The 13,205-nt window shown below is 51.4% G+C and overlaps 4 protein-coding genes across 4 annotated transcripts; 3 read left to right on the forward strand and 1 right to left on the reverse strand.

Annotated features, from left to right (window-relative positions):
* Positions 1-3,529: 3,529 nt before the first annotated feature.
* Positions 3,530-4,450, forward strand: EDD37DRAFT_564285 (7-alpha-hydroxysteroid dehydrogenase; the record flags this gene model as incomplete). Its single annotated transcript, XM_062814000.1, has 4 exons — positions 3,530-3,579; positions 3,628-3,924; positions 3,988-4,291; positions 4,361-4,450. 4 exons carry the CDS (start codon positions 3,530-3,532, stop codon positions 4,448-4,450), a joined length of 741 nt encoding a protein of 246 aa, XP_062669945.1.
* Positions 4,451-5,575: 1,125 nt separating this feature from the next.
* Positions 5,576-7,099, forward strand: EDD37DRAFT_396945 (aquaglyceroporin like protein). The gene has a single exon (XM_062812289.1). It carries the CDS (start codon positions 5,752-5,754, stop codon positions 6,859-6,861), a length of 1,110 nt encoding a protein of 369 aa, XP_062669946.1. The 5' UTR covers positions 5,576-5,751; the 3' UTR covers positions 6,862-7,099.
* A 400-nt stretch (positions 7,100-7,499) lies between these two features.
* Positions 7,500-8,056, reverse strand: EDD37DRAFT_609077 (50S ribosomal protein L24; the record flags this gene model as incomplete). The annotated part of the gene is made up of 3 exons (XM_062815105.1): positions 7,500-7,772; positions 7,874-7,986; positions 8,038-8,056. 3 exons carry the CDS (start codon positions 8,054-8,056, stop codon positions 7,500-7,502), a joined length of 405 nt encoding a protein of 134 aa, XP_062669947.1.
* A 185-nt stretch (positions 8,057-8,241) lies between these two features.
* On the forward strand, positions 8,242-13,175 carry EDD37DRAFT_397031 (uncharacterized protein). Its single transcript, XM_062812290.1, has one exon. It carries the CDS (start codon positions 8,558-8,560, stop codon positions 13,010-13,012), a length of 4,455 nt encoding a protein of 1,484 aa, XP_062669948.1. The 5' UTR covers positions 8,242-8,557; the 3' UTR covers positions 13,013-13,175.
* The last annotated feature ends 30 nt before the right edge of the window (positions 13,176-13,205 follow it).

Genomic DNA, 13,205 nt, shown 5'->3' on the forward strand with positions numbered 1-13,205 from the left:
TATCATACACGTGTACGAATAACATAATATGCGTAGCTTCTGTCCTATGTCCATTTTTACTTCTGTTCTCTTGCTACCTAATTCTTGTATTTCGTATTCACTGTCTCGCAATGTATCGCTCTGTACGGTTACAATACGCGATTCTCTTTGATCCGAGGTGCTGCTATCGTCTAGCTCGATGTACACTTGGTGATCAACACTCCAATTGTTCACCAGCAGGGGCCTGAATCAGCGTACCTCGATATCTGCAAGATGAGTCACGCGCTTGATGGAATGTGGGCAAATAGTTCAACGATCAGCCGCTCGTGTCCGCTTACTCTGCTTCAGCTGCTTCCACGCAGCGGCACCAAAGTCTAAGAAAAGTACACATGTCGATCCGGGGCATCAGATCGATGAAACACAGAGGCATACAGCACGTCTGCCTGCACACCACCGGCAACTAGAACATCCTTACGAAGCGATACCTTCCATGCACTCGTGACCAAAGATAGTATGAAGACGGAAGATGCCAGGCGCTTACTTGCATGTGACTTGTGATGTTCACCTACCAAGCGGGTGGGGGGAGCCAGTCACTACCCATGGATCAATGCGAACATGCGTTCGTAAGGCCCTCTGTCCGTCCGGAGTGTGACACACTGATAGGACTGTTATGCTTTTCAGTGGGGGAGTCAATTATTGATGGGTGTGGTTGTACAGAACGCGGGCAGGACTTTTGTGCAAGTGACAGTTGGCGTGATTACACGAGGGACAAAGCCCAGGCATAGCGAACTAGCAGCTGAACAAGCAACTGGTGAGGAGTAATGGACGTGCGGGTGATTGATGATTTGTCCGGCGCGTAGATACATGCAAACACGGGAGATATATCAGAGATATCTCATCGGCTTGGGGCTTGGGGCTGGGCCAATGATAGGGCGACAAGGGTATATCATTGCGGAAGGGTGTGGAAGGTTTGGGCTTGGGGAGAATGCATGGTCGGATTCGCATGGGATTACTCTTATGATGGCTTGCTGATAGGCATAGACTAAGGAAATGCAGGTGTTGCATGAGCAGAAGCCATAGTTTGCAGTAGATCGTCAGTGGCTGCGGTGCGACTTCAAAGGAGGGGGGTATGGCGAATGTTGGGGTCCGGTGTTTGGACGTTACTCGCTCACGGACTATTGAGTGTTTATTTCTCGTACTTTGTGGTCTTCGCGATCGGAGGGTTGACTTGTATTGGATGTGAGAACGTCCGCGTGACTTGTCGGACCTGTATGTAAATTGATGGGCATTGCGACGGCGATGGTGCCTGCCCGTGGCAAGTTCGATACGGATGGTCGATGGCCGGTCATTCACTTCGGGATAGGTCTCTGTGTAACCTCAGTCGGGGCGACGTGCATGAAAACTGTCCGAATGGGTGGGTGTGATACGAGAAGAGACCTGGAGATAGTCGCCGGTGGGTTCGTTCCTTTTTCAACGGAGAAAGGAAGCGATGCATTGCAAGCATTCTGTGGCATGGCCTAACAAACATACCAGGTAGGTACCTATGGCCTGATGGAGTAAGATACACTAAGTTTGAGATGCCTGCGTATACAATCGACTTGTTCGTCCCTTGACACGGCAAACCGTAGTGGAGGATAGATACGTTCTGGTGAACAATCGTGATGTACTGGATATGCAACTCTGCCTGTCTTCACTTGTTGCCTCCTTACCTGACCGGCGAATATGCCTTCATGGTTTTGGACTGGCGAGTTCGTATCATGCCGCCTGGGCGGAAGACTGTTGAATACTTGACTGGCAGGTCGTGTCGACCAGTCAAGTGTCTTAAACACGTCGGGTCTATCGTATGGGGTCCAGGGAAATATATCCTCGCCAAGGGGTTTGTCGTGGGGGACAAGCCTTTGCGATTGAACCAACAGGCGCCCGGCCAGAACTGAAACAGACGCACCCCTGACGCCTAAGGGATCAAAGTCCAAGGTACGCTTTTGCGGTGCCTTCCAATACACCCTCTTTAGAGGCTACCGACACTCCTATCCCTCCCACGGTCCCTAGTGCCACGCAGCAGACAGTCGCCTGCGACCTTGACTGCAACCGATGCTTGATTTGACGTTTTTGCCATGGTGAGTTCTTTTGGCAGCTCTTGGCCACGCCTCTCAAGACCAGTCACGCGAATACATGTTGCCGGCGGGTTTCATATGCACACGCTACACATACGGAAACGACGACCCGAATAACGGGTATGCCGCTTTTGCGCGGCTGACTTGTGCTACTTGTTGACTTCCGCTTGTGACCTGTTACAAGTCTATGGTCAATGTTTGTCCAAGAGACAAGGCTGCCATGCCTGCAAGGAAAAGGGGCTCCATCGACGTCGAAACAAGCGGTTGGGCCGGCGTGCGTGCTTCTGCAGGTCCAGGAGTCTGTTCCGTGATCTAGTTGCCTTTCCCGCGAAGGCGTCCTTCACCGCCATTTCAGTGTCCAGTCAGGCTGGGTTTGGTAAGGTATTGTATCTTGGAAAACCGAAACGAGCTGCTATACACAACAGTATCGGCGTGTTTAGAGCGGAAAATTTCAACTTGATCAGGTCCGTCAATGGGTTCTGTCCCTGCCGACCCTCGCGTGCAGCTTTGTATGAGAGCGGCACTTCTATCAGCCTACCTAGGTAAGTTTGGGTGCACCTGGTATGCATGCCGTTCAGCAAGGCTGCAGGACAACTGCATCAAGCAGTTGCACACCAGAGGTCTTTCAGTACAGGTGTCTCCCTTGGGGTGCATGACCTCTTCAGCAGAGAAGGGCGGTGGCCATGTCCATGTTGCTTTGCGTGACAACCGAAAATGTCGCATCGGCCTGAACCCGCAGCTTGCTGACATACCCCCGACTTCATGCTGCAGAAAGTCGCTATCTTCGACTTTGCATAAGAGGTAATGTAGGTACATATACGAAAATTCAGAGATGATTTTTCACCACAAAGGCATTTTTTGGCAGGTGCGCAAAGCCTTAGGCGTCTGCAGGAGCATGACAGAAGGGCGGTCACCGCTAGCTAGCATGAATCTTCTGCAACAATTTGCAACCATTGCAATGAATCTGCTGGCATAACAAAGGTGAAACGACCAAATTGCTTGATCTGCATTGATTTGCGAATGTCGAAGTGCAACTGTGCAACGACTTGTTTATTCGATATCGGTCGATGATCCGGAGCCTGATTGCGGGGAACTGCGTACACCATGCTGAATAGGCGCGGAGTTGAGCAATTGCGGGAGACTTGCCCTGCCGTGTCCGCCCTATCATTCATCATAGGCCATTGGATTACTTATCGGCATCGCAATATGGATTTGTAACCTGCGAGCACATCATTGTGGGGTTAAATGATCTATGATGGTCTATGTGAATAGGCTCATTATTTCAAAGGTATTTCTTTACATTCGCATACTATCATTGATGTACCTGTGAGAACGTGTCCCAGTCACTGTATCTACCGGATTGTATGCCAGCGACCTCCTCACAACAAGCTCACTACAGGTTAAGCAGCGAAATTCACAGACTGACTCCTTCTGATATGTCGTCGCAAAAGGCTTGGGCCATTGTTGCCGGTGTCGGGCCTGGCACGTAAGTTCAGCTACATCCACATCGATGGCACGTCTGACCAGCCCACAGAGGTGCGAGCGTTGCACGTCGCTTTGCAAAGGAGTATTCGGTTGCCCTCCTTGCACGAAATCCATCCAATTACGAACCACTCGTGAAAGAGATCGAATCCGCAGGCGGCAAGGCTGTCGGCATCAGTACCGATTGTGCTGATGGCAAGAGCGTGAAGAATGCATTTGATCAACTGAAGAAAGAGATGGGTGGCGCTCCCTTGGCTGCCGCAATTTACAATGTTGGCGGACGGTTCATTCGAAAGCCTTTCCTTGAACTGAATGAGGAAGAGTTTGAGAGTGGTTGGGAAGCCAACGGGTATGCTTTCTTCCACCTGCAGACAGGTCGAGTTTGATCAAGTTTCGGCTGACCACCGTTCAGACGAGGAGGTTTCCATTTTTCACAAGCAGTCTTGCCCTTGCTCCTCGAGGCGCTCAAAGGCTCTCTTGAACACCCACCTACCTTGATTTTCACATCAGCAACTGCTGCCATGAAAGGCTCTGCAAACTGCTCCTCCTTCGCAACCGGCAAATTCGCCATGAGGGCTTTGGCGCAGTCATTGGCAAGAGAGTTTGGACCGAAAGGCATTCATGTCTCCCACGCCATCATTGATGGAGTGATTGATATCGAGAGGACGAAACACTACCAATTTGATCATCCTGATGCAAAGATCAAGCCCGAAGCGGTAGGAACACAGCCATGGCCGATATGCAGTGGTAACCCCAGTTGGCTGACCTCTTTCTCTTTTGCACAGATTGCCGATTCGTATTGGTACTTACATACACAGCCCCGGACATGCTTCACGAACGAACTCGATATCCGGCCATATATCGAAAAGTGGTGATGAATATATGAAGAGCACATATATATTTGGAATGATATTGCCCCGGTATCCGGTCGAAACTTGTCCTTACCTCTGTCTTCCGCGTGAAGACTTCCCTTTTTGATGCAGTGACAAATGCAATCCGGCTTACCCGGGTCAACGTCCGGCGTGGAAACTAACCGGATTGTTCCAACGCAGACTCCATTTGAGTGAGACAGGCGCCATACTGACTAGAAACCGACGACGCCGCGACGGCGCAATTCCGCCAACCACGCTTTCAAACCCGGGCATGTCACAATGTCGACGACACCCATCGGACCATCCACCGGACGAAGGCCGCCAGAAGCAGAATGGTTTCTGTGGACATTCTCGGTGTAATTGTGGCCGTGAGGATCCTTTTGTTATGCAAGTTGCACGACTACCGACCGAAAATGCCGAAGCAACAGGGATCCAACTTTTCAATTGAATATTCCCCACATGGAGGAACGCCATGGCGTGGTCCCCGTGCGGGTTAGGGGGCATTAGAGGATTACCTCCGCCACCGACATAACCGTTTTGCCGATGCTCTCTCATCAATGATACCTCGATCATCCAATGACGAATGATCACCGAGGCACTTTGACACCTCCAGCGTTTTTGATTGCTTCTCTTTCGCCGCATGGACTCCATTCACTCCATTCTTACGAGATTCACCTCATCAATTATTGAATCGCACCTTCCTCATTTTGTCACGAGGCCGCCGCCACTTCCATTGCTTCGGCTGATCAAGCTTTTTCGACCTAGTTGCCTATTCGCTGGTCCAGCGAGATGGCGCACGAACAAGAGTGATCGTCAGCACGTACACGTTTCTAATCCTGACGTATGGGTTATGCCCTCTCATCAAGGCGCTTCACAAATGACGATTGTATGTCTTTCTGGATCTTCCGAGTAATTATGATGGAGTGCAATCCCTGCACTGGCCGTGCATAGGAGATGAACAGTGGTCTAAGTCAAGGCCTGTCCTGCTCTTCCTCCGAGGACCTGGCTCCCATTCGCTCATGGAAGGCATACTGCTTCCACTTTATGCAATTACGGTAGGCCCGGGATACGTTATTGATCTATGAGCAAAAGAGAAAACCCTGACCTCGAAACTGAGGTCGCAACCAGAGCCCACAGGGTTACGAGTACATCTACCCTCCACCACCCCAGACTCACTCCTCCTTGATTACTCTTCCACACTTCTACCCCAGACTCGCTTGCCCCAGATCAGCACTTGCCATCGTGTTCAGTAATCTCATCTCAGATCCTCCCAAGCCGGTGCCGACGTATCAGACAACGACATCATGGCTAACGATCATGACATGTCACGAATGCATACCAACGACATCGAAATCGGTGTTTCAGACGCTCTCCAGCGTCACATTACTAGGCATGTCGTTCCGGCCAAACCAGTCTCGCAGCGAAAGCTCAACTTCGAGCACAAGCGACCGCGGATAATGCGAGAGATGATGGCAGAGGCTACAGGCGTGTTCTTCTACGTCTTTCCGGGTATTGCCTCGGTTGCTTCATTCACCCTGGCCACCACGAACCCCGTAGCGGCCGCCGTCGGGATTCCTGTTTTCGGATCTCTTTTCCAGATTGGTTGGGCCTTCGCCATTGGCATCGCCTTTGCCATCATCACCTGTGGACCTGTCAGTGGTGGGCATTTTAACCCTGCCATTACCATCTGCTTCGCTATCTGGCAAGGATTTCCATGGAGAAAGGTCCCTCATTACATCTTCGCTCAAATCTTTGGGGCCTTCATGGCCGGATTGGTCCTTATGGCATGCTACTGGCCGGAAATCCAGACTGCGAAGGCTGCTGACATCAAGGCCCATGGTACAGCGGTATACAACGGTGGTGTCGCCAGTATCTTCTGCGCATTCCCCAACACCAATCAGACGAACCAGGGATATTTGTTCTTCCAAGAATTCTTCGTGGATAGCTATATCGGCATCATCATCTGGACGTGCTTGGACCCAGCGAACCCCTTTGTCAGCCCTGTCTCTGTTCCGTTCACCATTGGTATCGCTTACGCCACCATGGTCTGGGGTTTCGCGGGTAACACCTTATCCACAAACTTAGCAAGGGATCTGGGTACGCGTATCGTGGCAGCAATCTTCTTCGGCAAGGAGGCCTTCACGTACAGCAACGGTTACTCGTGGATTTCGATCTTGGTCAACGTGCCTGCCACTATCTTTGCTACAGGATACTACGAGTTCCTTATGCGTGATAGTTTGCAGAAGATTCAAGCTGGTCATGCCGAGCACGAAGATGGCGATGACGGCCTGAAGAGGCATATCTCCAGGGTTACCGGTGCGGATCTCCACGCTGAAGAGCCATGGACGCCGAACCGTGGCGCAATGAATGCTGCTTCGGCTCCCAATGGCGTGCACGACTTCGGAGACAAATGATGGACTGAGACATTGCGAGACGCAGCGCTGCTGCACGTGAAAGCATCATGGGATGATTGGGAGGAGATTTGAGAAAAGACAGGACGAAGAGGGAAACCTGTACTGTATATCAATTCCAGATTCTCAGAGTATATTTTAAGAAAGAATTGTACCTCGCCATCAAATCCTGCAACTCATTGGAACGTATCCTTGTAGACAGTCTGCCGGAAAGGCATGCAATGGAACGATGTTCCATGCATGAGTAAACTTCAATCTGCGCCAGGCGTATACCTTGTTCAACCACGAGTAGAACGGTAGGCAAGGAGATAATACTGGCAGAATTTGTACGAGTGAGATTGTGCGAGCGGGAAAGGAAAACATATTTTGATATGTGGTTGACTCGTTCGGGACAACCTGTGTCCTGAAGGGAAGGGATACTCTCCGGTAGAAGGGCTGACTCGTTTGAGGTTTGAATCTTTTTCATTCATGCATGATCGATGCATCGTAATGCCGAAGCCGAATATGTAGACACTGCTCTATCAATCATGGCGATGCGTTTGATTCCCGGCTCAAATTCCCGTGTGAAAACACCCTGGTTGGAATGCTCAATCATCGCACTTTTTCGCCCTAGACCCATCTTTCACCGCAACATAACAGAATCAGGATGACTTTGACTTGAGAGCTTCACGGCCTTTTGAGATTCGCTCGAGGATCTTTTCCCGGTCCTTGTCGAGCTTCAGCTTCGTGACGACGACTTTGCTGGGGTGGATGCCGATTGGGACGGCTTGGCCGTTCGACTTCTCGCGGGAGACTCGCTCGATGTGGATGAGGTATTTCAATCGGTAGACGGAGGTGACTTTTCCTTCACGGCCCTTGTTGGTGCCTCGCACAACGGTGACTTCGTCGTCCTTTCGGATGGGAATGCTGCGGACCTGTAAAATTCGGAGCGTTCGTGTCAGCCTTGCAATTCTTCCATGATCAAATCTTCAAAGCAATCTCATTGTGCGTATCATGACAGCGGGAAGGCTCGTACATTGTGCTTTTCTCTTAATTCCTTGCTAAGAGGAGCGCTCATGATCGTTCGTCGAACGCTGGAGGGGGCATCGAAATGCACCTTGCGAGACTTGCGCCTCGACGAGGCCAGACCTATTGGAGTCGTCAGAATCGTGCCATTTCGCTATAGCAAATCGACCGTACCTGAGTTGATTTTAGTCATGGTTGCGGTTTGGCGAAGGGTTGAAGGAGTGGTCGACAGCGAGATTGTTCGTCTGATTGTCGCTCTTTCCTCAGGTTTTCGCGATTGTGGACTTGTAAGTCTTGGCGGCAAGAGCCACGTGATTTCAGCAACGAGTAACTTAGCCGAGTCTCCGACGCTGGATCGCTGGGCTTGCGCGGGTCCACTCATGGCACTTCAACATCATCTCCACCTGCGCGTCCCTCAAGTGCAAGATCGGTGCGATGGCAGACTGTACAGACTAGATACGGTCATCTATCCACAAACAGCACGTCGACACTAACCCCGCGACATCCTAACATCGAGTATTAGCGATCACCACCATCAAGCGGGCCTCGGCGCCATCTCAAACATAAACCTGCGATCGATACTTTGCAACTTACGGGCAATACAAGAGCAGAGACATAGTGACGGACACATGTAATGAGACCATGGGATTACCTGAGGCCAGATACTCTAGCGGCATAGTCGTGAAGGCCGACAATGTCATACGCATCGATGTCAGGGTACGGTGACTATTATGATTCTGGGAATCAAGGACAGAATATGCAGGGCTCTTACAACACCGGAAGACAATCCAATACGACCGATCGCTACACTACGCAATCCGCGTATTCCGGCGACAGTAGACAATCTCAATATGGCTCGTCTGGGTACGAATGGTCAGGGCAAACCCAGCAAAATTACGCCGACGGTTCCCGTCAACAGGCATACAGTAGTGCTTCGTGGAAGGACGACGACACCCAGAGTACAGCCTATGGTGACAGACGTGACACCCTTACTCCACAGCCTACTGCCGGTAGCACTAGACAAGAGTACTACAACTCGCAGTCAACCAATGCCACGGGTCAGAACACACAAGGGTTGAATAGTCTTGCGTACGCATCAGGTTTGGACGAATCTGGACTCCAGCGACAGGGTCGGGTACAGCAGTCAAATGCGGTGTCGTCAACGAAACACTCATTGTCGACTACAAATGCGCCAAATCGTGTTCAATCCCCACTCGCTCATAACGCCTCACAGTACAGTTCGAGTCAATCAACTGGTTTTAACTATCACAATAATTCTGTCTCTACCACCAACAAGCAGTCAGCTGCCGCGGCTGCTCTGGCCGGGGCTGTCAATCGTCGCTTTCCGCAAGCTAGTAGTGCGCAGTCAGTATCCCCAATTTTGGATGGTGCAGCTCCTCGGCCATCGGCTCCACAATACTATCACCCGAATACGCAGGATCAGAGACACCCTTCATCTCACGCTCAGCGAAATCCTCATGTGGTAGCGGCAAACTCCAATCGCCAGGCAGATCAACAGATGTCCCAAGATAGAGTCGGACAACGTGGACGTGCGCCAAGTCGGGGCGCTCAGCAGGCGTCGAATCAATCTCAGCAGCAGGCGCTACAGGTCAATTCCATCTCGAATCTTGTCAGTCACCCCACGGAAGAAGCTCGTCAACCACAGTATTCCACGGTAGCAGAGCAACAAAGCACGATGCCGAGTTATATCGATCCGACACAGGTTTTTAATCCTTTCGCTAGGGAACATGAAAGAAGACGAAGGGAGGCTGAGGCGGAAGCGAAGCGCAAAGCAGAGGAAGAAGCTGCCTCGGCTGCTAGAAGGCGGCAGGAAGAAGAGGCTGCGCGAAAACGTCAGGAAGAAGATGCTGCTGCTGCTGCCCAGAAACAGCAGGAAGATCATGATGCTGCTCGGAAACGACAAGAAGAGGAATCTGCTGCGGCCGCGGCGGCGGCGCAAAAGGCCAGTGAGTCAAGTAAGCGAGTGAATAAACGGTCAGAATCCGCACCAAAATCCCGCAAGAGAAAGGCCGCAGCCCAAAGTGATGAACAGCCACCAAATTCTCAGACTGGCGAGGCCGATATGGCAACTGAACTGAAAGTCATGATGGAGAAGATGAAGGAATTCCGCAGCAAAGACCCATCACTGTTTCAGAAGTTGTGGGATGACATGCGGAAACCAACTGTACCCGTACAATCTCCTTCGCCTCAGCTGTCACAGCAAGAAGCTATCCCAGAATCTCAACCCTCTCCTCGGCCCACGCCAGTGGCATCTTCGGTGGCTCAATCGTCAGCGATAACTTTCCTGCCCAGTGCGACATCAGCAAATATTTCTGTATCACGCCCGCTAAATGGTTACAGGGTTGTGGTTGAGAACAACCAAGAAGACTTGCCTGATCTGGGTCGATTTCCTGCAGAACGACGCATACGAGCGTCGTATGTGGCCAAGAGAGATATACGTCACGATACACCTACAATCCCTTCGCCTCTCGTCAAGAACGCGCCGCTGTCAAGCGTGCCTACTTCTCAACCAGGCAACCTCAATCCAGCTCCAGCTGGCCCACCGGTCCAACCCACTCCCGTCTCTGCGCAGCAGTCAAACGTTCCCGCTGTGTCAATCGCGCCTCTGGCGAAATCACCTCTGCTCACACAAGGGTTGCCACCACGTGGTCCATCTGGCGGGACTATCTGGCCCGAGGAGAAAAGAAATGCTTTGGCAGGAGAAGCAGTGAAGGCTTTGAAAGCAAATCCTGCAAATGAACAGGTCAATATCAGTCCGGCAGACATTCACGCCATGTTGGAGAAGAATCCAGGCTATATTGATCTATGTCAAATGTTGGAGGACAAAGGTCTCAAATTTCACAGGGGTCAATTTGCCCGACAGCTATTGAGCAACGTCCCCTATCTGAATACCCCCGCGGCTACGGCTCCTCCGCCAACAATCGAACCTCAGCCTCAATTCCACTCGCATCCGAGTCCAGCCGTGCCACCTGCCGCCGCGCCTACGCCTGCTCAAAACCCCGTCCGTGTACCTGCGCCGCAGCCTGTCTCGATCCTGGGGCCACCACGCGTGCCGATATCGATCACGAATGGGCCGCGCAACGACCCGAGAGTTGCGATCGCACCGCCACTTCAAAGAGTCATCCTTCCTCAGTTCCGCAGCGTTAATGGTCCTGTAACTTTCAAGCCAGAACATCCGGGAATCCCTCAACAGCCTGTGAAAATTGCAAGGCCCAATTCGTTCAAAGTCACAGCATCACCTCGCCACGAACCGCCACAAGGGTCGAAAGAAGCATTGGCTCGAAAACGTGACTTCTCAGAAATAGTCGATCTAACAGCACTGAGCGACGATGAAGACTACGTTCTATCAAGAAAGCAGGCAAGAGTCGAGAGTCCATCGCCCGAACGCGACCCATTCCACGAGTATCAAAGACAGCAGAGTTCGGCGTTCCAACCTGCAAACCCAGCGATACCGACCGAGGGACTGGTCCCATATCAAGGAGGGCATGCATTCCCATACGCCCTCTCGAATGGAGCTCCTTTGAAGTTCAATCCTGGCCCAATACATCAGTACGAAGCTAGGCCTCCTCCACCCGCGCTCCAACCAGCGCCAACGTCGACGAAGTCAACCAAAATACTTGCCAAATCTATCAACAAGGATGAAGCATTGCAAAAGACTTATTACAACCCCAAGACTGTGGCGCTCGATATCCTGATTGCAGCTGGAAGACATCCGACCGAGAGACCGCTGAATGCTCACATGGCCGGCATTCTTGGAAAGCATATTGACCTTGACTCTGACCTGAGTACATTCGACTGGGATGCTGTGGATCCTGGAGGTCCGCCACTGCCACAAGTCGAGGTTGTTGATGTGCCTATTGCGCCTCCTCGTTTCCAGTTCGGAAAGAGACGTGCGGACATTTCTCTTGCCATTGATCGAGTTGTGAATGGAGAGTCACGCTTACCTGATTCGGACAAGCGTCACTTGCCTGCGCCCGCGCCAGTCAACGGCAACTCAATCACGCGTCAAGACGGCTTCACACCTCGATCACGTCTAAAAGACCTCAATCGACCTCCAAGGTCGTCCACTGTCCGTGGCTCCCCTGCTCCGGAATCTGACTCACGAAATGTGAATTCAGTGAAGCGTCAGACACGAAACCCTAGTGTCGCTTCTCCGACAGACCCTCTTGGTCAAGAGCAGCGCTCCACTCGATCCTCCTCCAGTCAACTCAGACCCTCCATCGAAGTTGAAAAGTCCAAAAAGATGGACTCAGCGCCTTTCTTCCCCAGTGGCAAGCGACGAGGGCGACCTCCAGGAGCTAAAAATATTCACCCGAGTGTCAGGGAACTGAAGGCTACCAGCAATCAACCTACTCAGTTCTCCGTCAGCGTCCCTTCACCTTCGTCGCCTAGCCTTCCTTTATTCAGGTGTCGCTGGAAAGGTTGCAAGGCACACTTGCACAACCTTGACACATTGCGACAGCATATTACGAAGGTTCATCGGCCAAGTGAGGGTGAACGAAAAGACTACGGTTACATCTGTTGGTGGAGGAAATGCAGATACCTGAAAGAGGACAAGGATGGCTTGATTCACCCGGAGAAGACATTCGACGATGATTCGGAGTGGCTCGAACACATTGAAGAGGATCACCTGTATTCAGTCGCCATGAAACTTGGGGATGGCCCTTCCACGAAACACATTGGTAAGCAGAAGTCTTCGGTCTTTGATGTCTCGAGATTTGTTTTCAACCCTCCTGCAAGAGAGAAAGCTAGAACTCGTTCTTACTTAGAGCCGCAGACTATCCTCCAGGATAGGACCCGATACCTTTCAGACGAAAACGGACGACTTACCACACCCACATCATCTGAGACGTTGCAAGAAGACCTGGAGCCCGATACAATGATACTGTTCAAGGCGGAATGGGACGAACACGAAAAGGGAACCCAGCGCAGCTTCATGAAAACGCATAATGTCGAGAAGAACGTACCGAGAGCGGTGGCCGAGGAAACACTGAGAGCCATGACTGCTCGCAAGGCCAAGATAGGTCCTGGTATCGAGAGAGGTGGCTGCATATTGGTCACCGAGGCAAGAAGAAAGACGTTGATACAGAATCAGGGACTTGCTCGCGTTGTCGATGCAGATTACTGACGAGTTCGAAAGGATAGAGAAGGTGCTGTGGAGGAAAGCACTTATCACAACAAGCTCAGCACAAGGTGGCTGATATGCTTGTCGCAGTATCAGTCCAAGGTTGATATTGAGCGTGCTATCAACAGTGGAGCTCGCGAATCAATTTCATGTATGAATATAATATACATTCGATGCTGGATCGTTGCGCTGAAGG

The sequence above is a fragment of the Exophiala viscosa genome (assembly GCF_022695815.1).
Source record: "Exophiala viscosa unplaced genomic scaffold EDD37scaffold_5, whole genome shotgun sequence".
Lineage (NCBI taxonomy): Eukaryota > Fungi > Ascomycota > Eurotiomycetes > Chaetothyriales > Herpotrichiellaceae > Exophiala > Exophiala viscosa.

Excerpts from the sequence above, each read along its gene's own strand:
- EDD37DRAFT_396945 (XM_062812289.1), top strand. The coding sequence starts at position 5,752 with ATGGCTAACGATCATGACATGTCACGAATGCATACCAACGACATCGAA.
- EDD37DRAFT_397031 (XM_062812290.1), top strand. The coding sequence starts at position 8,558 with ATGTCATACGCATCGATGTCAGGGTACGGTGACTATTATGATTCTGGG.